General features: G+C 38.8%; 1 protein-coding gene across 3 annotated transcripts in view; it reads left to right on the top strand.

The window, feature by feature from the left end:
* LOC140738626 (troponin T, cardiac muscle isoforms-like) overlaps positions 1 to 24869 on the top strand; it is a 45695-nt gene extending 20826 nt beyond the window's left edge. For 2 of the 3 annotated variants that reach the window (XM_073066205.1, XM_073066207.1), the window contains 9 exons: positions 5336 to 5357; positions 8082 to 8139; positions 12695 to 12811; positions 14705 to 14782; positions 15648 to 15761; positions 15969 to 16081; positions 16477 to 16567; positions 22369 to 22412; positions 24711 to 24869. In XM_073066205.1, coding sequence (XP_072922306.1) covers positions 5336 to 5357; positions 8082 to 8139; positions 12695 to 12811; positions 14705 to 14782; positions 15648 to 15761; positions 15969 to 16081; positions 16477 to 16567; positions 22369 to 22412; positions 24711 to 24762 — 689 coding nt within the window. In that variant the 3' untranslated portion in view covers positions 24763 to 24869. Of the gene's footprint in view, positions 1 to 4587; positions 4646 to 5335; positions 5358 to 8081; positions 8140 to 12694; positions 12812 to 14704; positions 14783 to 15647; positions 15762 to 15968; positions 16082 to 16476; positions 16568 to 22368; positions 22413 to 24710 lie in introns of those variants that run through there. The other variant, XM_073066206.1, reaches the window with a different exon arrangement.
* Positions 24870 to 25878: the final 1009 nt, after the last annotated feature.

Here is a 25878-nt window from a genome sequence, read left to right as displayed (position 1 = left end):
CTTTAGAGCAAATTAACAAAGTCTTGTCATGATATCATAAACAAGGATTTAAAACATTTTTTTTACAATTAAGTAATATACTATACCTTTTGAAAATTAAGACTAGGCTGATGGTGACTGATGAAGATTTGTGTGCTTGGTCCCATATTAAAATCTCACAGATGGATAAAGTTATACAAATCAAACAAATACACACATCTGAGAAATGCTAAATGTCTGCATAATATTGCCCATCACACAAGTCACTCACCTCTTTTATTTATGCAATTCAGAATCATCCTGGAAATTTTTTTTGTTTCTCCCCATCTCTGTTAGAAGTACAGTGCAAGCTGAAAGTTTGAAATAAAAACTGAAAGCCAATAGAAGCATGAAAAGAAACACACTGATCTTTCAGCAGTTGACTTTAACCTACTTGCATTCTATTTTCCGCACTGGAGAATCCTCTAACAAAAAGTCACTGAATGTTTTTTTTTTGCAACACAGCCAGCACTACATCACCACTTTCATTAAGGGAGAACTGAACCATGTAATTACAACAAAGATCACCATATTTGATTGGTTTCTGCACTGCTATCCTTTTGAGTAAGATGTCTGTCACCAGTTAAAGGAAAAGACAGTGTTAAGATGCCAGGCAGCTTCAGCAAAAAATAGTTAAAATTATTAGCAGTTTTTTTCCTCCATGATCCAAGAGTGAAATGACTAGATAAATTTGGGAAATCTCATCAAATACTGTTTGAGAAACTGGGAAAATATCAGGGCAGTAAGAAAATCTCGTGTTTCAGCATCTTTATACTCAAAATAAGCCAGAGCCTGTATTGCAGAAGCAAGTGCTTGTCTGTACAGCACAATAGAGATGCAGTGGAAAAATGATCATGGTAGATGGTCAGGAACGTGCTGTGTGTCTAGAGCTTCACAAATTTGCTTTGGATTTCTACAAAGCGGCTGCTCAATTCATGGCATCGAATAGTGTGCAACATGTCTGTACATTACTCCCACAAAGTTATTTGTACATGTATACAACTGCTACAGAAGCTGAACCCTGCAGCAAAGGTGAGATCTGCTTCAACAACCATTCAGTGGCATTCCTGCTGAAGTCTAAGCTCATGTAGTTAAGTGCAGGGGATGAATTGCATTGAGGTGCCATGGCATTAGAAAGTTATTTCTCACTGTAGCCTCCTTCAGGACTCCAGTATATTATAACTCAACCCCTTCCCTTACAACAGCAGATGACTCCAACCCCTGCTTGTTTTTTCCTGACTTTCTCCAGATTTCGATTTGCCTGACATTCTGATCTTCTTCCCACCAGCACTCTTCCATCATTCTAACATATTACCCTTTCCATCAGCATGTCAATGTTCCTTCTTCTCCAGGGGTTTCCAACCTTTTTTAATGCATTGGACCCATACCATTAATCAAGGGGTCCATGGACCCCAGATTGGGAACCCCTGCCCTACCCACTCCACTGTGCCCTTTATTCACATTATGTTACAAGGTCTGTTCAGTTGAGCATACTGTCTCCGTGTTAAGTGCAATTTTGCATTTGTGAGCCTTCTTGCTAAATATGCAGTGATCTGACATGTACGACATATTTAATGTACCTTTCTGAGCCTGGAAGATCTGTAGAATTGTATCTCAGAATATTGTAAATAATGAATAGTTATCTTTATAAAGCAAAACAGTTGAAGGAAAGAGCCTTTCACACCAGTTGGCTGCTTAATTGGTCAGAGAAATTGTTTCTGACCAGCCAGTAAAATATTCTGATTAATTACATAATTTTGTGTCAGATAGACTATACTAATCATAAATGCGTAATACTGACTCTCAGGTTGCTTGTTTTTGGCAAAGAGCCTTGTTTGCCTTTCTTGTACGCTGGCAAATCAAATATTTGACTTAAATTTTTTCCCCTCTCTTCCATTTTAAAAGAGAAATAATTTGAGGTTGGTGTCCTCTGATTGCCCAACTGGCAGACTTAGCAAGATGGCCCTTCACTAATTGCATCTTCAAGCAGTCACTTTTTAAAATTAGAAACAAATACTATTTTTTAAATAAATGTAAAGTGTGGATGGATGTCAGTAAGAAAACATAAAAAGTAGCAAGCATTCTTTAAGGCCATGGGTCATTTAAAGGTATTTAGACAAATTTTATAATACAAGTTAGTTGTGGATTGGATGTGAAAATGTAAGTATAATTATATTCTAGTCATACCTGTATTCAGTTTACTGTATAGTTTCATAAGTTGCTTTCTGACAGTGTTGAAAATTGCCTGGGTATATTCAGTTCACAATAAACATGACAAATCCAAACAATCTACTATCAGTCATCAGCAACATGATGAAAAGAATTGCTGACAATTGTATGAAGATCTGTATGATCACTAGTATGATTCAGGTTGGGCTTCACTAGGATCACTCAGCTTCAAACCAGAGTTTTGCTTTTGTCCAAACATAAATGAAAAAATTTGTGTCTGCAAGTGAGGTAGGCGTGACTGCTCCTGACATTAAGGCACCATTTAACCAAATGTGAGTCCTGGAGGTCAACCAACCCAGCTTGAAGATAGCTCTGCATGAGTGTTGATGACCTAATCAGCTTCAGGCTTCTTCATCAGTAGACCTCCTTCAGTGTCCTACAATGAGAAGTAGAGATGTTTGCTGATGTTTACGCAGTGTTTAGTTCCATTTGCAACTTCTCACAATGAAGCAGTCCATGTCACCGTGTGTTAGAGCGTAGGCAATATTCGGACACAGGGCTGATAAGCTGCACGTAATATTTAAGCTGCAGAAGTGCCAGGTAACATCTGTCTCCCATCTCTAACCACCCACCCTCGGCATTCAACAGCATGACCATAAGACCATTGCCCTATCCCCTCAAATCAACCTCCAAATCTCAGCTGAAGTAGCAATAGCAGCTCAGAGGCTGGCTATCCTGTGGGCAGAGGCACTGGCTGACACCACAAAACCTCTCCAGGATCTATAAACAAGGCACAATGCAGGAGAGCGATGGAATACTCCTCACAGATAAGTGAGGATGCAAACATCTGCAAAGACGCTTTAGAACTTAAAATTATCCAGGACTCAGCAGTGTACTTGAGTGGTTCCTCATCTACTGAAGCACCCAGTCCCTCCATAACTGGAACACAGTGGCTGCTGTGTGTACCTGCCAGAAAATACACTACCGTTACTCTCCTAGGCTAGCTCAGTCCCAGCCACCATAAAAAATAAGAGCTTCAGGTACAAAGACATCATGACTGCAGTTTCTCCTCCACGTCATCTATCATCCTTTTCTCTCTTACATATCTCGTTATATATGGAGGTTTATTGTTGTCCCTTCTATACAATGGGGATCAAATCCAAGAGCACACTCCCAATAGTTGAAATATCTACACCTGCCCAGCTGTGGCAGTCCAAGAGGGCAGATCACCATCACCTCTTGAAGAGTAGCAGATGCTGGTCTTGACACTGATGACCACAATCCAAACAAAAACAAATCAGAAAAATAAATCTGTAATTAGCATCCAGTTTACTTGATGTTTAATTCAACTCTTTTTATTTTCATCCAATTTTCAGAGCCACCCCAAGGTATCTCTTTATATTTGTTTTCACTTTCTGAAATGACATGTAGTAACTTTTACCCCAATCCACTTAACCAACAAAAATGATTTGTTGCTTTAATGTGTTAAATAAACTATAAGGGTGGTCCTGCCCTTCAGCTGCATGCAGAAGTATGGATAACAATCTGGAGCATGGAACAATCCACTGGAGAAACTCAGTTGATCAAGCAAGTCAACAGTGTCCTGATACAGGGTTTTGACTAGAAACATCGGCAATTCCTTTCCTCTTTGCTGAGTTCTTCCAACAGATTGTTTGTTGCTATGGATAACAATTCCCTTGTTGTCTAATGTTTACATTATTTGACATTTCAATTATTTACATTACATTTACCTTATTTGAAAATTGTCATGTAAATGTTTGGTATCTGGGGAAGTATGATTTAGAAAGTGTAACTTGGGAGATCAGTGCTACAATGTAGGAGTTCTGGCACTAAACCATTCTCTGTTTACACTGAGAATGGAAAAGTGTTGCAATTATTGGAAATTATCACCCATCATATAATTTGATTATATTGGATCTTTTAACTTGTATATAATTTTGAATAATATTCTCACTCATGCATTTCTGAATTTGCTTTTTTAAAAATATATGAACTTTGACAGGCTGTGATGGAAATTTTAATTTGTTGGATGAAAAACAGGTCTATATATTACATACTTTAGATTCAGGGCAGTCCTGGCAAGACCAGCATTTGTTGACAGGCATTGGCCCCTTAACTGAAAGGCTTTTGGGAAAAAAATGAGTGTAAATTGGAGATTCAAACATATTGCTGATTCTTTGTACAATCTGAACTTGAGACTCCAAACCTGGCCTCCTGTTATTTGTCTGTTAACTTTATTATACTTTTTCTCCAGTGTAATATAGAAAGCACCTGTTTTACCATCTTCCTACTTTTTTGTTGAGCTCTAACTGGCAACTGATTCACTAACTGCTATTTTTAGTTGGTGATAATAATTAATGTTGTTTGTTTTTTTTCTCTCTTTCTACTTCCTATCTAATTATGGTTTTTTTTTCACTTTCAGCAGAAGTAGAAGAAGGTATCATAATTTTTAATCTTGTAAACCTGAAACATTTTGAGAAATGCCTTAATATCTGCATAATGATACTGAGTCAAAACTTTATTTCTAAGGTGAAAACAAAATGAAATTGACTCAATTTTTAATCGAGTAGAAAGCCAAGGAGAACTTCTAGTAACCTAGAAGCAAACGAAAATAATTGCAGAATTGTTGAAGTTTAAATTTAAGGAGGGCCATAGGGAGGTTTGACTCTTCGGCACCAGGCACCTCCTAACATTCCCACCTGCTGCTGTACATGAGCCATGACTTTTCCACACTAGCTACTGAAAATTGAGTGAGCGAGCCTCAAAGTACATGGCAGCTGCAGTGTGGTGTTATGTCAGTCCGATAGGAATGCCAGCTTTTATCCTTTAATTCCAGATAATTTTTAAAGTGATTTCAAATTCTCAAATTTCACGGTGGGACTTGACCTTTTGTTCTGTGTGTTCTTTGTAAGGACGTCTGGATTACAAGTCTACCACTGCATTATTTTTGAACAATTATCATTTAATCTTACTGAACTTCAAGTCAATTTCCTGAAATAAAGGAACTTGCCAATAATTCTGTGCTTATTTGTAATTCTGAATGATCCAAAGCTAAGTTTTATTTGTAAGAGAGTCGTGTATTATAAGGTCATTAATATACTATTTGATTTCTTTCGCTTCCCTACAGAAGAGACCAAGCCTAAACCAAAGTAAGTCATAAATTTTAAGTACTTACAAAACTTTGGCAATTTAAAAAAAAATTGTCATAGAGTGACAGAGCACAGAAACAGGGCTTTGACAGAGTCCAGAGTGACTATCAAACACCCATTTTAACACTGTTCATTTTATTCCACCCACAATTCTATTAACTCCTCCCTAGATTCTACTAATCACTTGCACACTAAGACAGTGGCCAAATAACTGACAAACCTGCAGGTCCTAAGGATATGGGAGGAAATCAGTGTCCAGAGGAAACCTGAACAATCACAAGGTGATGTGCAAACTTCGTTCTGACAGTTCCAGAGATCAGGATTAACTCTGAGTCGCTGCTATGAGACAGCAACTCTGCAAGCTATTCCACTGCGGAATCCATTAAATGTAAAAGACCTACTTACCTAGGATTATAATTGACAAATCAGTGGCATTGTAAGCAAACTTGTTTCAAGATAATCTTTTATCATAACTCTTCTAATTCTCCTTTGAGTTTTGCTTGTTATACACTGTAGCGCCAATATATTTTATCAGATCCAATTTTCTTCTCCCCATCAAAAATACACTACCTAAAAACAGCACACACACATTTTCATTTTAGGAACAGGTTTTCAAATTGTATTTTCCTAACTCCCATCTAATATTGACATTCACGACCAGGATGGAAGCCCAGTACTGTACAAGCCATGTCAGGGGCCTTGGAAATGATTATTGATTGCTGAGGCGTGTAATCTAATTCTTACTTTCGGTCTTTGGGGAAATAGCAGATGTACCCATTTTATTACAATTTTAACCACGACTACTTGGTGCTTTTTAAGTTGAATGTTTTGCATTAATAATTCAGCATGTAACAGTAACTCTTTCCGGAATAATTTCTGTAGAAGGATAGTAAAGATACATTTATCAGATATAATTATACTTTTTCATAGCATTAAACCAAGTTCCAGTTTGGATTCATTCAATGACACGGTTTCTGTTTTGTTTTTCTAAATTACCTTTATTGCAAACTACACAATGAATTATTATTTGCTCTGTTTTTCATGTAAGTGAATGGAATAGATGAGGGAAGTGCAGAAAATAATTAAAAATCAACATAATTCAGAGATCTATTAGAATATGAATTGATGTATTTCCCATAAATTTAGGTGTAAGTCAAGGTCCCAATCTCATTTCAAATATGTTGAACTGTTGTTTTAGTGTTCCATTTGCCTAAATAGATGTATGTTGCAACAGGCAAGTTTCAGCTTAGCAGTGAGCTTCTGTTAAATTAACTATAGGTGTATAAGGCTGTTTGTTACTTTAATCTGTTTTGTCTTTCCATTTTTTTGCATCATCTTTCTTTGTTTTCTAAGTCCACAGCATTTTCAGGATACATCAAATTGACTATTACAACTGTCACTGTCTCAGGCATCACAAAATCTTTGCAGCTAATAAAATTCTTTTCAATGTATAAATCACTGTTATAAAATGAGAAGATTGGGAGCCCTTCCCCACACAGTAAAGTCCCCTAATCAGTAACCTGGTAAATCATTGCTGTTGATTGAGGAACAATATTGAGCTGGACTTTGTAAGGAACTTCCTTCCTCTTCAGAATAGTGTTGTTACATCTTTGAGATTGCAGACAGGGCCTTAGCCTTTCAAAGCAAAAGCTTGTACCCTTTGGGTACCAATCTAGATTTTCCTTATGTGAATTTTGAACCCACAGTAGCCACTCAGAGACAAGTGTGTTATCAACTGATGCACAAGTAATACTCTTCATATGACTGTGACCATGGGACACTATTCTTATTATTTTATAACGGTCTCCATTTTTAACACTATTAATCACAGGAGTCTGCCCAGTAACTCCACCCCATTAGCTATCTAAATGTGACAGGCTTCCCTTGGCTTCAATATCTGAAAACACATCAAAAAGCCTTTCATTGTGTTGCCAGGCTGCTCACCTGACATCCTGTCACCAGCATTTCTTCCAATTATACATTTAAAAGAGCAAAAGAACAAGCAAACTGTATCTTCCATCAAAAATTACATATTCAGCCTGATTCCTTCCCCCTCCCCCCCCCCCCCCCCCCCCGGCTGCTGTCAGAAGGTGGACCATCCAATGAGCTGCCACCTGATGTTCCCTCCATCACCAGCACTGCGTGTTTCCATCTCAGTATCATTACAGACTCATTGCCACTGTTTTGTCTATTGGTGCTGAAATTCACATCTTCAGATTCAACCATCACTGCTCTGCTCACTGATGCATATTGATTACTGTTCTTGAAGTGATTCCATTATAAATTTCTTGTATTCAATATCCTCCATAGTCTCACCTTCCCTATTACGGTAACTTTCTTCAGTTCTGTCTGAATTTTGGATTTTTGTCCATTGCTGCTTTTCTTCACCCAAATTCTTAAAGGCCAAGTTCTGGAATACCCTCCCTAAATGATTTCTCCACCCCTCTGTCCTCAAAACATCTTTTAAATCTAGTTTCATCAACCTAGCTATTGGCCATTTGTCCTAATGTGCTTTTTGTCTCATTTTGACATATGTTACCACGTTGAACAATTGTATGTGTCCTATAGAAATGCTAATTCTTACTTATTGCATATTGAACATTATTTGTCTTCTGAGTACTTTTCAATATCATATCCATTGTTGCACTTTTGCACATTAACAATACTGTTAATCCAGAAGTTCAAAATTCATACTGAATTAATCTCTCTCCCTCTCTCTCATAGATTATTTATGCCTAATCTTGCACCCAAAATGCCTGATGGTGAAAAAGTTGACTTTGATGCAAGTATACTTCTTGATTTGTCTATGTGCTTAATGCTCCCTGTTTAGATTTTTGTTATTCATAACAGCATTGATTAAGAAGGATGTGCATTAAGCCTATTTACCAGACTAGAGGTGCTCCCAAGTGTGTACCAACTTTTTGAGAGGTCAAAAAATTGGGAGAATCAATCGCAGTTCTTCAGTCTGTGCTCCTGTCTAGCAAATCTGCATCTGCAGAGATGAGATTAAAAACTCTTTATGTTCTAGTTTTAGTAAAAAATCCTTAACTGTTTATTTCTTAATTATTGTATCCTGATAATAAAAATACTAAAATAATGTATAAATCAATCCACTTTACTTTTTTCCATGGAGTATGGAAACAATACATCTCTAAATGTTGTTTCCATCAAACTACTTATTTGACAGCAAATGAAAGAAACAGTGGCCTCAGCAAACTTTGCATCTTCACAACCAATGAATAACTATTGAAATACAATTTTGTATCTATATCAGTCCCTTTTTATATAGACAAATCCCTTAAATACTAAGATTGGTAAATTAGCATTTGGGTCTGATTTTAGTTGGTTGGTTGAAACTAGGAATGTTGCTCAGTACAATTCCTTCTTTATTGGTAGAACTACAGCGAATTTGACATCTCCCCTAGTACAGGAAGAATTCTCGTTATAGTACATACCATCGTGAAAATGTGCTTCAGACTGAGACTCGAAACCTAACTGCAAAGTCATCAACAAGGTTTTTACCACCTAGTATTAGGCTCAACTGATGACATTAATACTACTGGTAAATTATAAGAAAGAACAAAAGGAGTTACAGTAAATATATCCTTGTACAACTACACTAACTTGACCAATTACTAACTATTTCAATTATTTCATTTCAGTATGATGTTAAACTTGTGTATATATCAAAACTGAAGGTATTTTAAAGAAGAGATAAATGTCAATAAGGTATCACAGTACAGAACCGATAAAGAGTTTCCTCTCATATCCAATTAATGGTGAAAGAAAAGCTCATAATGATTAGAAGTGAATAAACATGTGACTGTCAGCTACAAGTTGTACCTGGGTGGGCATGTTCATTTACACTACGTAAGAATAGAAGAAAATAGGAGCAGATGTAGGCCACTCAGTTTCTCAAGCTTCAATTATAGCTGGTTTGCCTCCCCCAGGCCAATGTTAATCTGAATTTGACATTTCAATCAGAAAATAGATAGCTTGTTTCAAATTCCAAATATACTCATCACAATATGCCCTCCTATCTTGGAACTTGGATAACTTACACTGTTCTCCTACCTTCAGGTCATTAATATTAATAACTAATTGAGGGCCAAGAGCTAATCCCTAGCTTAATTAAACTCTTCCACCTTATAAAATACCTGTTTATTCCACTCTCTCTTCTCTGTCATAACTTATTTTTAAACTATGCTGACACAGTTTCCCGAACACCAGGAGCTCTTGTGCACCTGTTACATGGCATTGTGTCAAATGTCTTATAAAGATCCATTTATACCACATTTCCAGATTCTTCTTTATCAACCTTTCTTGTTGAACAGGAGCAAACTTGTCAAATATGATTTACCTTTCATAGAGCTATGATAATTTGTTTTTCATTAAGCTTATCTAAGTAACAGGATATTTTTCTTTGATTATCAACTCCTGCATCTTGCTTATAACAAATGTTTGCTAACAGACCTATAGTCCCCTGCCTTTTGTCCCTCCCTTCTTGAACAATGAAGTCACATTTGCTGATTTTCCATTGATAGCTTCCAAGAACTTAGTGAGTTTTGAGTAATTTCAATCAGTCCCTCTGCAGCTGTTTCCTTTAAAACCTCAGTTTCACTGGGACCCAGTGACTCAACTTCCTTTCATCCTTAATAAGACATTGGAGCAGAATTAGGCCATTCAGCCCATCAAGTTTGTTCTGCAGTTCCATCATGGCTGTTCCCAGATCCCATTCAACCCCATACACCTGCCTTCTCGCCATATCCTTTGATGTCCTGTTCAATCAGGAAACTGTCAACTTCCTCTTTAAATATACCCACAAACTTGGCCTCCACTGCAGTCTGTGGCAGAGCACTCCACAGATTCACTACTCTCTGGCTAAAAAAAATTCCTCATTATCTCTGTTCTAAAAGGTCACCCCTCAATTTTGAGGCTGTGCCCTCTAGTTCTGGACTGCCCACCATAGGAAACATCCTCTCCACATCCAGCCTATCTAGTCCTTTCAACATTCAGTAAGTTTCAATGAGATTCCCCCCACATTCTTCTAAATTCCAGTGAGTACAGGCCCAAAGCTGCCAAATGCTCCTCATATGTTAACCCCTTCATTTCTGGAATCATCCACGTGAACCTCTTCTGGACTCTCGCCGATGACAACACAGCCTTTCTGAGATATGGGGCACAAAACTGTTGACAATACTCCAAGTGTGGCCTTGCTTTTATATTCTATTCCCCTTGAAATAAATGCCGACATTGCATTTGCTGCCCCTACTACAGAATCAACCTGCAAATTAACCTTCTTGGAGTCTTGCACAAGGACTCCTAGGTCCTTCTGCACCGCTGATGTTTGAACCTTCTCCCCAGTTAGATAATAGTCCGTACTATTGTTCCTTTCACCAAAATGCATTATCTTACATTTCTCACCACTCTATTCCATCTGCCACTTTTTGCCCATTCTTTCAATTTGTCTAATTCCTGCTGCAATCACATTGCTTCCTCAGCACTACCTACTCCTCCACCTATCATCGGTAAACTTTGCCAATAAAGCCATCAATTCTGCTATCCAAAACATTGACAGACAATGTGAAAAGCACCAGTCCCTACTGACCCCTGAGGAACACCACTAGTCACTGGCAGTCAACCAGAAAAGGCTCCTTTTATTCTCACTTGCTGCCTCCTGCCTCTCAGCCATTCCGCAGTCTATGCCAGTACCTTTCCTGTAACGCCAGAAGATTTTATCTTGTTAAGTAGCCTCATGTGTGGCACCTTATCAAACGCCTTCTGAAATCTAAATAAATGGCATCCACTGCCTCTCCTTTGTCCACCCTGCTTGTAACTTCCTCAAAGAACAGGAAAGAATTTCCCTTCACAAAATCCATGCTGACTTTGACTTTATTTTATCATTAGTCTCCAAGTACCCCAAAACCTCATCCTTATTAATAGACTCCAACACTTTCCATTCTTTTGCCTTCCTCCCATCTTAAGGTGACATTTGCAATCTTCCAGTCCTCTGGGACCATGCCAGAATCAGGTGATTAATATATGAGGAGCGTTTGGCAGCTTTGGGCCTGTACTCACTGGAATTTTGAAGAATGAGCGGGAATCTCACTGAAACCTACTGAATGTTGAAATTCTAGAGAAGGGGGATGTGGAGAGGATGTTTCCTATGGTAGGGTATCCAGAACTAGAGGACACCGCCTCAAAATTGAGCTGCAACCTTTTATAACATGGGTAAGGTGGAACCTTTTAGCCAGAGAGTAGTGAATCTGTGGAATGCTCTGCCACAGGCTGCAGTGGAGGCCAAATCTGTGTGTATAATTAAGGCGGAAGTTGATAGTTTCCTGATCAGTCAGAGCATCAAGGGATATGGCGAGAAGGCAGGTGTATGGGTCGAGTGAGATCCGTGATCAGCCATGACGGAATGATAGAGCAGACTCAATGGGCTGAATGGCCTAATTCTGCTCCTATGTCTTATGGTCTTATAAATGGAATTGTTCATTTCAAGTTCATCCATTCTGTCTGAAATAAACTCGTCAAGTATCTTGAAATATCTGGCGTGTCTTCCAGCATAAAGATTTGTGCATGACCCAATATCAGAATCAGAATCAGAATCAGACTTTAATCGCCAAGTACCTGTGCACATACAAGGAATTTACTTCCGGCAGATGTTGTCTCTCTGCTCATAACAATAATAATGATAAATATAAATGAAAATATAGATTATACATACAGGTAGTACAATCCAAGTAATAGTAATATAAGTAGTAATCCAAGTAATATAAAATAATCCTGTTCCTAAATAGATTCTGTAATATATCACTTTAAGAAACAATACCTGACACACTTTCCCAATTTCTCTTCCACAGTATATTGTGGGTTTATTGGTGCAATTAATATGCAAATTGAAAATCTTGCATTATAATTGCAGTTGTTTCTACCTTTTGATATTTCCCCATGTATGCTATTGTGTTACCTTCATCTTTATATCTATTCTAAGCAGCAAAGAGATCTAAAGAACTAAACACGAGACTTGGCAAATGCTGAAAATCTTCAGAAACAGACACAAAATACTGGAGGAATTCAGCAAGTCAGGCAGCATTTAAGGAGAGGACGCTTAGTGTGTTGTTTTGAAGAACTTATTTTCAAAATCCCCTTTGAGTGGAGTCTAATTAAGTAGAAACGTAGTTCAGGAATTTGATTTGCAATCAGCTGGTAACCCTGCTGAGTGATTATATTGGCAATACTATATTATATTCACCAAAGGTATTTCCACTGTGATGTCATTGTTAGAAGCTGCTCTTCACCAGCAATTAAAAATTGTTCCTTTTTTCCTCCAGGACATTCAGAGGAAACGCATGGAAAAAGATCTCGTGGAACTTCAAGCTCTCATTGAAGCTCATTTCGAGAATAGGAAAAAGGATGAAGAGGAACTTATTGCTTTAAAAGAGAGAATTGTACGGTTCAATGGCTAGATCTACCATAAAACTAATATCAAATAACGCTAAATGTGACATTTATTGCATGTTTAAGTCTCTACATAATTTCCTCCTATCTGTGACCAAGTAATTCCCTAAATCCACAAAGACTAAAATTGTACTCTAATGAAATGTTCTAAAATTATGTATTTGTTTTGCATAGGAGATATGCTTTTGGCTGCACAATATTTTGAGCTATAAAAGGTTATCATTTAAATTTGCACTGGTCCCAATCTGATCGTGATCATGCACTCCATTTTAAGAACAGTGAATAATTATTAACAGGATGTCAGGGATAAATTGTCTGCTCATCTTCAAAATAGGGCTATCAAATTCCTTATAGAGGGGGCTTCTGATAAGCCTGTCATCCATAGACACCTCTGATAATGCAGTATAAGTTTGTGATGGGTCCTTGAGTGGAACCCAGGTCGTTCTGATTCAGAGACAGGATTGTTACCAAATCAGCCAGAACAATATAACATGAATGGGTACTTCATTTCCAGCTGCCTCAGTCTGGCAGGTGTATTCAGCAGCAGCTTCATGTTTAGCATCTTTTATCCTCCCCAGGGTTGAAATCTCTAATACCAGAGTACAGTAAGTGCATTTACTAAGAGGGGGTAAGTTCAAAGGAGATGTCCAGGGGAAGTGTATTTTTTTCCACAAAGTGTAGTATATGTCTGGTATGTGCTACCAGGCTTGACGGTAAAGGCCAATACCATAGAGACTCATACATAGGCTTATGAATGTGCTGAGCGATTGGAGGGATATGGACCTTGCTTAGGCAGAAGGGATTAGTTTAGTTCAGTGTTTAAATAGTTCAGCATGACATTACAGGCCAAAGGGCCTGTCCCTATGCTTTTTGTACTATGCTGTATGGCAGGGATTCCCAACTTGGGGTCCATGGACCCCTCGGTTAAGGGTAGAGGTCCTTGGTGTAAAAGAGGTTGGGAACCCCTGGTCTTTGGTAAGCATGATGAAAAGCCTAAGAGCATATGCAGATCATTCAGTAAGCAAGCCTAGAGCACACCAGGACCAGTGTCATTCTTGATAACAATAGAATTAAACATCTGAATCTACGTAAGAAAATTTGATGCTACTGACTTACACCTGTAAAATCTTAACTTCAGTCACCCTTCATTTTCTTTGGAACAAGGTGCTTAAATTCAGCTGAAACTGGAATTTTTTTATCACATAGCTTGGAAGTTATTCTAATGCAGGTACCAGATATCAAATAATGATATTTTTGCATCAGTTGACAAACATCTCCACCCAATCCACTATTAATGTCTTTTCTTGAAACACAATTTAATGCTCCACTGCAGAATAGCTGTTTAAAAATTGAACTGTCTTGTAAAGCGTCAACTGCTAAATATTACCTGACTGTTTCCAAATGGGGAAACGTTACCTGACTGTAGCAATGTAAATCCTATGGTTACTCTGCATAATAATAGTTTTGCATTCATATGGAGTACTCTTTACTCGTTCAGTGTTTCTGTGAGCAAATAGCCAAATTTGATGCATTGAAATAGTATGTGATACAGTGTAGATGGTAAATAAGCCTCTTTCATATTGATGAAGCAGAGGAAGTTTCAATGCCCTTTGGAAAGCTTCTTCAGAAGAGCTATTTTGAAAGTCAGGTACATACAACAGTGTCATATGTATGAATATAGTAATTATCTCCTTTTATGTGGCCGCCCATAACCTGGAGATACCCGTCTTATTTTAATGTAAGATATCAAAAATGTTTCTTGCCATTCTACACGATGACATTTGGCCAATATGTAGCTGATCTAGGATAAGGAACATCTTGCCTGGAGATTTCTTGAACTCTTCACTCCCTGTAACAGTTTCCAAATACAAATATGTTTTCAGGAAAAGCGTAGAGCGGAGCGGTCAGAGCAACAACGGATCCGAGCAGAGAAGGAGAAGGAGCGACTGAACCGAGCAGTAGTAAGTTATCTGAATGGCCAGAAGGGTCACGGGTTCAGTCCTTAGTTTATTAACAGAGCTTCTGAACACAAAGACAAAAAACAAAGGGAGATAAGCATGCACTCTAGTGCCGATTGTGAAACCCCCTTTCAATGAACTGGGAAAGACTAGGATCAAACTAACATTCTTTGGCCATCAACGATAAATAAACTTGTATTTATTTTTGTTATTATTTATTGAGATACAGTGTAGAATTGACCCTTCAAGCTGTGCCGTTCAGCCACCCCGATTTATCCCTAGTCTAATCATGAGGCAATTTATAATGAACAATTCACCTATCAACTGCTACGTCTTTGGACTGCGGGAGGAAACAGGAGCACTGGGAGGAAACTCACGTGGTCACAGGGAGAGCGTACAAACTCCTTACAGACAGCGGCACGTGAGGAGTTTATACGTTCTCCCCATGACTGCGTGGGTTTCCTCCAGGGTGCCCCATTCTCCTCCCACGGTCCAAAGATGTACTGGCTGACCAGATTCTAATGTCCAGCGAGAGAGAAAGATCAATGAATCATGGAATTGTACTACAGAAAAGGTGCTACTTTTCCTATTTTCCTTGGGTAATCTCTCCCCTGATGTGTAAAAGAAATGTACTTTCAAAGACGCACTGTAAAACAAATCTAATCTAAGGGAATTATTATAATAGATAATAATGAACGTTGTTAAAAATGAAGTTCTGCTCATTCAACTGGATTAAAACCACATATCTGAACATAAATTTTTGGACATTTAGTTCTTTGGCCCTATAGAGCGATGGGTTGCAAGCTTTTTGATTCCTACAAATGTTAAAGTACTTTCATTTTATTAGATTCTAATCAATTCTCTGTAGGAGGAGAGGGCAAGGAAAGAGGAGGAGGAACTTCGAAAGAAGGCAGAAGAAGACTTCAAGAAGAAGAAGGTTCTGTCCAATATGTCGCTGCATTATGGAAGCTACATGCATAAGGTACAGGTCTTGTGTCTTAGTACTTGAAAGTACTTGCCATATCATATACTTAAGTAAAAGGGGTGAAATTCCTAGTTTTTTTCTATGTATTGAGATTGATTTATGATTTTTTTTTTAAAAACATACTGGTTTCTATAAAAAGAAATGAGTTTGCAGTGGCTACTGAAATGGGCAAACATTGATTAATATCAAATTGCTGTTTAATAGTCTGAGACCCGCAAAGGTGGCAGGAAGCAAACTGAGAGGGAAAAGAAGAAAAAGATTTTGGCCGACAGACGCAAACCTCTCAATATTGAGAACCTTGGCGAAGATAAACTCAAGTAAGAGCTTGCAAGTAATATCTATACTGTTCACAAAAATAGTTACTCCAATGAGCTCTTACAGCTTGGCGCATGTGCTAACAGGATCCACTAAGCTGCTGCCGGTTAATGGTTACAGAATGCTAACTGATCTGTTTAATTTGCTTGCCTAACTCTTCCTTGTGTTTAAGCTGACAGCTCGGTATAGTTGATCATATATTTGGGGTAAGGGCTTTGAAAATGAAAAGTCAAGTGTCTATTGTACTGTTGCTCGGTAAGGAGCTGGGTTGATGGCAACATTCCTAAGCTAATGGGTAAAATATTTCTAACAACGGTTTCTGGAATTGGAATGTCCATCCAGCTGTCTCTAAAAGAATAAACAGTAAATGTGACCCATCTGAAATCTGTGCGTTTAGGGAGAAGGCAAAGGAGCTTGTGGATTGGTTGCTGCAACTTGAAGGAGAGAAGTTTGAGCTATGTGAAAAACTGAAGAGACAGAAATATGAAGTATGTACATTTGTTGTTGTTTTTATTTCATAATTCTCTGCTAAATAAAATTAGAATTATTGCATTTGCATTGTCAGTTCTGTAATGGAAAATTTCCCCTGATCATATCCATTGGTAAATGATTTTGTTCTTTTGAGAATTCATGAAAAACAGATTTCTCTGTTGTAATAAATGTAGCTTTTACACATCTAGGATCGTTTATTCAGCACATCATCTCATAACCATCACCCACTGAATCACAGTAGTTACATTGCACAGGACCTGTTAGTTTCCATTAGGCAGATGTCTAAGGATGAATCCAAAATGAGCTATGCACTCTGGTAGTAATCAATGCGCTCAGAAATTAATTAACACAGCAATGGCTTGTGCACTTCAAAAGTCAGCATAGCTCATGGGGAAAATCATGATTGTGACCATTTCCAGTTCAAATCAACCAATCAGCAAACTTGAAGCCATGACCTCTTGCGGCGCTAATGCAATTTCCATTTCTGGGTTAAGTGAGACAAGGTTCTTCCTCATGATTTGGGAGGTCGTATACTCAACTTTCCTCCTGCCCCACCCCATACTGAACCATCCACATCCAATGCCTCTGATACCTTACCCATATCTTCTCATTCTATTCGATCTATAGCTCAAATTACCTCATTTCAGTACTTCTTCCCCACTGACATGCACCCTGCTGGGCACATCTCACCACTTCACCATCTGTAATGCATTACACAGGCCAGGACTTGAGATTCCGCAGATGCTAGAAATCTGGAGCAACCCACACAAAATGTCGGAGGAACTCAACAGGCCAGGCAGCATCGGCAGAGGGAAATGATTATTCAGTGCTTTAAGCTAAGACCCATGAAGGGTTTCGACCCAAAATGTTGACTGTTCATTTCCCTCTGTAGACACTGCATGGCCTGCGGAGTTCCTCACTACACTGATAACTGTTCCCATTAAGCCATTTCAAGTCATTCTACCACAGACACTTACTTTGATCTACACCTTCCTCACTTTCCCTCCTACTGAAAACCTCTGCATCTCTCTCTTTCCCAGTTCTGATGAAGGGTTGCAGACATAAAGTATTGACTTCTTCTCCTTCCACAATTTTTGTCTGACTTCACTAAGCTTCTCCAACATTAGCTGTTTTTGTTTCAGATTATCAACATCTACAGGATTTTGGGTTGTCATTAGCATTAGTGACTCTAAGTGGTGACTCTGGTGTTTATGACCCTGAAGAGAGAATTTTTGTTTTGTTGATTATATTTTAAGTCTTGTTTTCTTTCCTACCTGGTATATGTTAGATTATTACAGCAAAGTGTATCCATTTGTCATTTATTTATTTAATGATTCAGCACAAAGCCATGCCATCCAACAATCCCACAATCCCAAATAACCCTAACCTAATCACAGGACAATTCACAGTGATTGATTAACCTGCATCTCTGGACTGTGGGAGGAAACCAGAGCACTCGGGGAAAATCCTCGCATTCCACAGGGAGAACACACAGAGACTCCTTACAGAATAGTGTTGGAATTGAACTTCGAACTCGGAAAAGCCCCGAGCTGCAATCGCATCACGCTAACTGCTACGTTTCCATGGCACCCAAAGCCAAATTTCAACAGCTTTGCTAGGCACCAAAGTTCTTGAGATTAATTGAAGAACTATGATTAAGCAGCATGGGAAGTCTCCATTTGCCCAATTATTCCTTTTAAATGTGGAAAAAGTTGCTAGTTAGGAACACACAGTTGTTTTTTAAGTAACCAAACAAAATTTTATATATATCTTTTTTAAAGTTGTTGTTTTTCAGACATCACAATTCTAATCATAACAATTTACAATTTAATTGTATTTTTTCTCCTTTTCTCTGGCCTGATAAAGGACCTCAACCCAAAAATGTAAAGTTCCTATCCCCCACAGATGCTGTTCAAACTGCCGAGTTCTTCTAGCAGTTTGTTATTTGCTCTCTGGTTACCTTGGCAGTGATCTTAACTCAAAGTCTTCTGGTGACCAACTTCCCAACAACTTTATTTATTTATTGAGCTACAGTGTGGAATAGGCCCTTCCGGAGGAAACCCACGTGGTCACGGGGCGAACATACAAACACCAAACTTCTGACTGATTCTATCAAAGCAAGAAAATTTTGAGCACTCTGTTGTTTCTATCCTTAATCTTCTCTGAAGAAAAATACTAATTCTAGGCCATCTAACATCAAGTCCTTCATGTCTGCTATAATTATTATAAATTCCTGCATGGCCTAATCTCTTCCAGTGCCTAGAATTGAGCACTGAGCTCCTCACCAGTAGTTTGTAGATTTCTTTCAGAACTTCTTTGCCTTAGGATTTTTGAGGCCTTGTGTACAAAGCCATATCTCAATCGTCCTATCTTGTTAGATTTTTAAACTAGATGCCACCTGTAAAGGTTTACGCAGGAGCTGGGAATCGTAATTTGTCATTAGAAATAACTGTACTCTATTACGTGGTGGCAGGGTGAAGATACGCCTCTACCAAAGGAGGTGTAAGGTGGTAGGGTGCTCCTTCCCTCTGCTAGCCTACAGGTCACTCTTAGGCAAGGTGTAACACCTGCTTAGCCACCCAGCCCTTTTCAAATTGGGGTACGTGAAGCCATGGGAGCAAGTGGTGGATGGTCATGTGAGCAGCTGGTGCATACCACAGGTCCTGGTTGTGCAACCACTGATGCCAGGCAGGCAATCTCTGAAGAATATTCTTCATGGCTGAGGTCACCCATCTTGTAAAGACACTGCCATGAAGAAGGCAATGGCAAGCCACTTCTGTAGAAAACTTTGCCAAGACCACCTATGTCATGTGACATGGTACGTTGTGATGATGACGACTGTTAATGCATGGCATAAATCATGAGCTGTTCAAAACTGTAAGACTTTAGCTGATTGATATTGGGGGAGTTGTTTACTTTATTGTAAGCACTGAGCATCTGGTCACAATTATAATCAATTAGCCATTTGTCTGGTAATTATATCTCATTATTCTTTGTTTGGATAAAGTTTTTTGTGAGAAACAATCTGTTGGAGGAACTCAGTGAGTTAGAATCATAGAGCACAGAAACACACCCTTTGACCTATATAGTCCATGCTGACCTATTATTCTATCTAGTCTCATCAACCTGCCCCTGGACAATAGGCCTCCATACCCTTCCCATCCCTGTGCTTTCCAAGCTTCTCTTTAAATGTTGGAATTATATCTGTAGCCAGCACTTCTGCTGGTAGCTCGTTTCACCCTTCCACCACCACCTGAGTAAAGTTCCCCCTCATGTTCCCCTTAAGCATTTCACCTTTCACCCTTAACCCATGACCTCTACTTCTAGTTTCACCCAACCTCGTTAGAAAAAGTCTGCTTGTTTTTCCTTATCTATACCCCTTATAATTTTGTACACCACTATCAAATCTCCACTCATTCTCCTACACTCCATGGAATAAAGTCCAAGTGTATTCAATCTTTCTCTATTTCTCAAGTCCTCAAGTCCCTGCAACATCCTTGTAAATTTTCTCTGTACTGATTTAATCTTATTGATATCTTCCCTGTAGTTAGGTGACCAAAACTGCACACAATACTCCAAATAAGGCCTTACCAGCATCTTGTAGAACTGTAACATAACATCCCAACTCCTGTACTCAATACTTAGATCAATGTGCGAAAAGTTCTCTTTACAATACTATCTACCTGTGATGCCAGTTTCAACGAATTATGGATCTGTATTCCCAGATCCTTCTCAGTGCCCTACCATTCACTATGGTTTGTCCTCCCAAAGGGCAACACTTCACACTTGTCTGTATTAAATTGCATTTGTCATTGCAAGCTTTGATAGCCTTCTACACTGCCCGCTGTGCCCCATATCTCGGTGTGATCCTCAAATTTATTGATCCAGTTTACCACATTATCATCCAAATCAGACATAACAGATGATCTTTCCTGGTCCCTCAAGAAAGCACAGCGATGTCTCTGCTTCCTGAGGACATTAGAGAGGGTGAGGCACCCTTTCTCCCCCCCCCCCCCCCATTCTAATCAATTTTCGCAGGAGCACCATTGAGAGAGTTCTGACCAGCTGCATCACTATCCCGTATGGGAACTGCAAGGTATCTGACGGCCAGACCCTGCAAATGATTGCTAGGACTGCTTAGAGATGATCAGCGTCTCTCTTGTATCCATCTGAAATATTTATCAGGAGCGCTACATACACAGGGCTCTTAGCATTGTCGAGGATCCCTCATGTACATCCAACAATCTGTTTGACCCATAGCATTAGGACAAGGACTGTCAGGATGGGAACCAGCTTCTTGTCCCATACTGTGAGACTACTGAAGTCCCTGCCACCACCCAGCTCTCATCAGAAAAGAAGCGCCAGTAGTTTTTGGCTTGTCAGTACTTTACTACTATTTACTTTTTGACTTGTATTGTACATGCACCTTATTATTAGTTAATCTATTCGTGGTAATAGTATATTATGTGTAAGTTATATGTACTGTGTTGTGCACCTTGATCCAGAGGAGCATTGTTTCATTTGGCAGTATACATGCATATGATTGAATGGCAATAAACTTCTTGACCAGTGTCCCATGCAGGACCACGTCAAAGGCCTTGCTAAAGTCCACGTAGACAACATTTACTGCCTTTCCTTCATCAACATTCCTGGAAACCTCCTCAAAAAAACTCTTTAAGATTGTTTAGACATGACCTAACATGCACTAAGCCCCATTAACTACCCCCAAGCAAGTGCTGTCTATCTAAATATTTAAGTATTTGGTCCTTTAGAGTGCCTTCCAATAATTTACCTACTACTCATAATGTTCACTGGTCTATAATTTCCCAGCTCATTCTTAGAGCATTTCTTAAACAATGGAACAATATTAACTATCCTACGATCCTCCGATACCTCACCCATGGCTAAGAATGTTTTAAATATCTCTGCTAGGCCCACTGCAGTTTCTGCACTTACCTCCCACAAGGTCTGAGATCCAAGGCCCTGGGGATTTATCTGCCTTAATTAGTCTCAAGACAGCAAGCACCCCTTCCTCTATAGTCTGTATACAGTCTATGGCCTCTCTGCTGTTTTGCCTCAGTTATATAGACTCTGTCTCTGTCTCCCAAGTAAATTCAGATGCAAAAGAAATCCATTTAATATCTCCCCCAACTCTTTCAGCTCCATGCATAGATGATCTTCAAGAGGACCAATTTTGTCCTTTGCTATCCTTTTGTTCAGCCGCATCACTGGGAGGAATTTGTTGACATTTTGGTTCGAAACCCTGCATTGGGGCTTCTTGCTGTGAGAAGTTTGGCCACTATTATTTCCACCTGACTACAGTGACTTTGCTTGTAAAGTAATGTTTTTTTTAGCTCCAAATTGCACTACAATGACTGAGGATAATGATAGGATGAGTTCCTTCAGCCATTTTTCATGTGTATTGCTCTCGATATCCAGCAACTGCAGTATTTCTTGTATAATGAAAAGATCTGCAGGAATTCAGGTTCCTTATTAAATATTGGCAGAGTTACTAATGACTGTGTTTTATTCACTCTGATGGTTAACTGTGTCTATGAAGATCTCAATTCTCTAACAATTGAATGAAATAATTGAAGATGACCGAGCTATGATTTTAATTTTCATTTTGAAGAAAATGCATTAAATTTTAGGCGTATTTATTGATTAAGTCAGAAATAATGCATCACTATACTGAAGTACATAGATTTATTGTTTTCTAGTACCTCCCCACAGTTTGAATTGCCGGATCAGAATGTTAGAGACGGCACGCAATCTCACTGCATGTTTTTGCTTCCAGATTAACCTGCTGCAGATCAGAGTTCAGGAGCAAATGGGGAAATTGTAAGTAAAAACTAATTTCTGTTTGCTTTGGGAATTTTAGTCCAGTGACTCTGTGTTATATTCAAGAAACAGTATGTAGTGTACTTAATTCTCCCTTGTGGTACTTACCCTTGCAAGCGGAACAAGTGCTACACCAGCCCCTCCCTACACCTCCTCCCTCACTACCATTCAGGGCCCCAAACAGTCCTTCCAGGTGAGGTGGCACTTCACCTATGAGTCTCTTGGGAACATCTGATGTGTTCGGTGCTCCCGGTGTGGCCTCCTGTATATCGGTGAGACCAAACGTATATTGGGAGACCACTTCACCGAGCACCTATGCTCCATCCACCAGAAAAAGCGGGATCTCACAATGGTACCCATTTTAATTCTACTGCCCATTCCCATTCCAATATGTCTATCCATGGCCTCCTTCACTGTCATGATGAGGCCACAGTCAGGTTGGAGGACAACGCCTTGTTTTCCATCGCGGTAGCCTCCAACCTGATTATATGAATATCGATTTCTCAAACTTCTGGTAATGCCCCTCTCCCTTCATTATTCCTCATCCCCTTTTCCCTCACTCACCTTATCTCCTTGCCTGCCCATCACCTCCTTCTGGTGCCCCTCCCTCCTTTTCTTCCTTCCATGGCCTTCTGTCCTCTCCTATTGGACTCCCCCCTTCACCACCCCTGTACCTCTTTCACCAATCAACTTACGAACTCTTTACTTCATCCCTCCCCCTCCCAGTTTCACCTACTACCTTGTGTTTCTCTCTCCCCTCCCCCTCACTTTTTTCTCCAGTCCTGCCAAAGGGTCTCAGCCCGAAATGTCGACTGTTCTCTTTTCCACAGATGCTGCCTGACCTGCTGAGTTCCTCCAGCATTTTGTGTGTGTTGTGTATTTAATATTCCAGTAATATTGTAAAGATGCCATTTGATTAAGCATTCTTGGTTTGTTTACATAATTCATTATGGGTTATATGTAAGAAGTATGTGAATGGCCTACGTCATTACAACACCATGTCATGTGAGTGCCTAGTAAAGAAAAACTAGTTAGACAAGTATCCCAACTCCTGTGTCTTTTTCTTTCTATCTGTTTCTGGTGTTACAAAACATAGCACCAGATTCCTCTCAGTTATAAACTCAACCACATCTGTACAGACCTTTCTTAATTACATATAAAATAGAAATGGAATGGAGCCATGCTGTTATTTAGTCATGAAATTAATTGTTTATGCATGTTATTACTAAGTGGAGTTCTAAGAATGTTGTTTATAGACCAATTAATTTTCAAATCATGGTGCAAAACTGGTGAGAGTTCATTCTCTATTGAAGTGTCTACTCATGACAGTGTAGATCTTTCATTGTTTGCTTTCATATAGAAATGAGAATAAAATCTGTTTGCAAAGAACACACAGTGCTGATGCTAAAGTATTCAAAATCAACTTCAACAGTACCATGACAAATGTTTGCAACAGTGAACATTTTGATGGAGACAAATGAGATTTTAGATTTTGCTGCTTGAATTTAGATCCCATCCAGCATCATTCCCAATCAGAACCTGCTTGGATCTTAGATTTTATGGAAGCTCAATTGTTTGGTCAGAATTACTCATACCAGGTCATATGACAACTTTTTCTTAAAGTTGGAATCGCATCAGGATGGTAAAAGAATTTTATATATGCTTTTACATAGCCTGGTATTTTGAATGAACTCTGAATAATGTGTATGTTGCTTGCAGTTATTTCAACCAGAACACAATTATAGTCTCGCTTTGCACCAATCAGTACAATAATTCCCTTTTAGCTATCTTAAATTGCCTAGAAGTAATAGCAATCATTACAACAGTTATATTTTTATATTTATGTATCTAATTTCCAGTTATTTTATATCTTTCTCCTTGTGTGTCATGTTACTGTGCAAGTGAAAACAAAATGCACTTAATGTTTATGTTGGAGCAAGAATGATTTAAGTAATTCAAGTTTCTGCTAAGGTATTTTGCCTGTCAGCAATCACCAGTCACCTGCCTCCTGTTGTTCCCCATCAGGGGAGTATCAGACTGTATAATAAGAAGCTCATCATACGGTGGTAGTTTAATGCTGTTTTAATGTGGGCCTCAGGTCTTCAAATTGTTTCCATAAATTTCCTTTAGGTCTGTCAAAAGTATTGTTCAGGAAATTGTAACAAAGCATTTGGTCCACAAAACATTGCTTAACAAAATAGTTGGCGTTTGTATCAGAAGGAAAAGGAAGCTGTGTCTATTAACCAGTTTCTGTAATTGTTAACTTAATGTTTCCAATTTTTTGTCTCCAAACCCCAGCAGTTCAAAATCAGCACGAGGCAAGGGCAAAGTTGGTGGCCGCTGGAAGTAATAAGTGACTGAAATGCAACAGAAGACTGCATCTTCTGATGCATCAAATTAATTCAAGGCAGGATTTCCAATAAAACAATAAATTACTTTTCTATGTTGACAATTAAATGGTCTTCTTTCATTTTTTTTAAAAAATAGCATCCCATAATTCAGTGTTTGTGATGATTTAAAATCTGATTTTCATATTAAAAGCTATTGCTTTAAATATGCACTTTGGATACCTGGAATAATGCTTGAAACTATGCCTAAAGTATAAATATGTCAAGCAGATTTTGTTCTGAGTATCTAACCTGCATAATTAAATCAATATTTTTGCTGATTTCTATGAACATTTTAAATTTATAAAAATGCCATGATTAAAATTACATAGATTACCTAACGTAGATGGGGATATACTTGCCGTAGAAAGAGTGAAATGAATGTTCAACAGACTGACTCCTGTGGTGGCTGGGCTGTTGGGCGAAGATTCAGTATTTTTTTTATTTATTAAAGTTTAGAAGAATGAGAGGGAATCTATTTAGAGGTGGCAAGGTAGCGTGGCACTTAACGTATCACTTTCCAGGGCCAGCCAGTGATTACTGATCAGGGTTCAATTCGTACCACTGTCTGTAAGGAACTTGTACATTCTCCCCATGACCACCTGAGCTTCCTTCAGATGATCTGGCTTCCTCCCACATTGCTATTATGTACAGTTAGGGTTGAAGAGTTGTGGGCGTGCTATGTTGGCGCTGGAGGCAAGGTGACACTTGCAGGCTGCCCAGCACAATCCCTGCTGATTTTATTTGATACAAGCATCGCATTTCACTGTATGTTTCATGTGACAAGCAAAGCTTATCGTTATCTTGCAGAATGGAAAATTACAGATTTCTGGTAGGACTAGCCAGACTGGATATGAGGAGGATGTTCCCTCTAACTGAGGGAATACAGTCTCAGATTACAAGGGCTAGAGATTTAGAATGAAGATCAGGGAAACTTCTTCACTCATAGGGTGAGGAACCAATGGAATTTACTCTGAGAGAAGGCTGTCAAGTCTACAACACTGTATATTTAAGAAAAAGGTGGATACATTTCTGGATGTAATAAGTATAAAAGGATGAGTTTAGGAAGATGGTTTTGT

The sequence above is a fragment of the Hemitrygon akajei genome, chromosome 14, assembly GCF_048418815.1.
Source record: "Hemitrygon akajei chromosome 14, sHemAka1.3, whole genome shotgun sequence".
Classification (NCBI taxonomy): Eukaryota; Metazoa; Chordata; class Chondrichthyes; order Myliobatiformes; family Dasyatidae; genus Hemitrygon; species Hemitrygon akajei.
The sequence above is the reverse complement of the archived record's forward strand: the minus strand, read 5'-3'. Positions and strand labels throughout refer to the sequence as shown.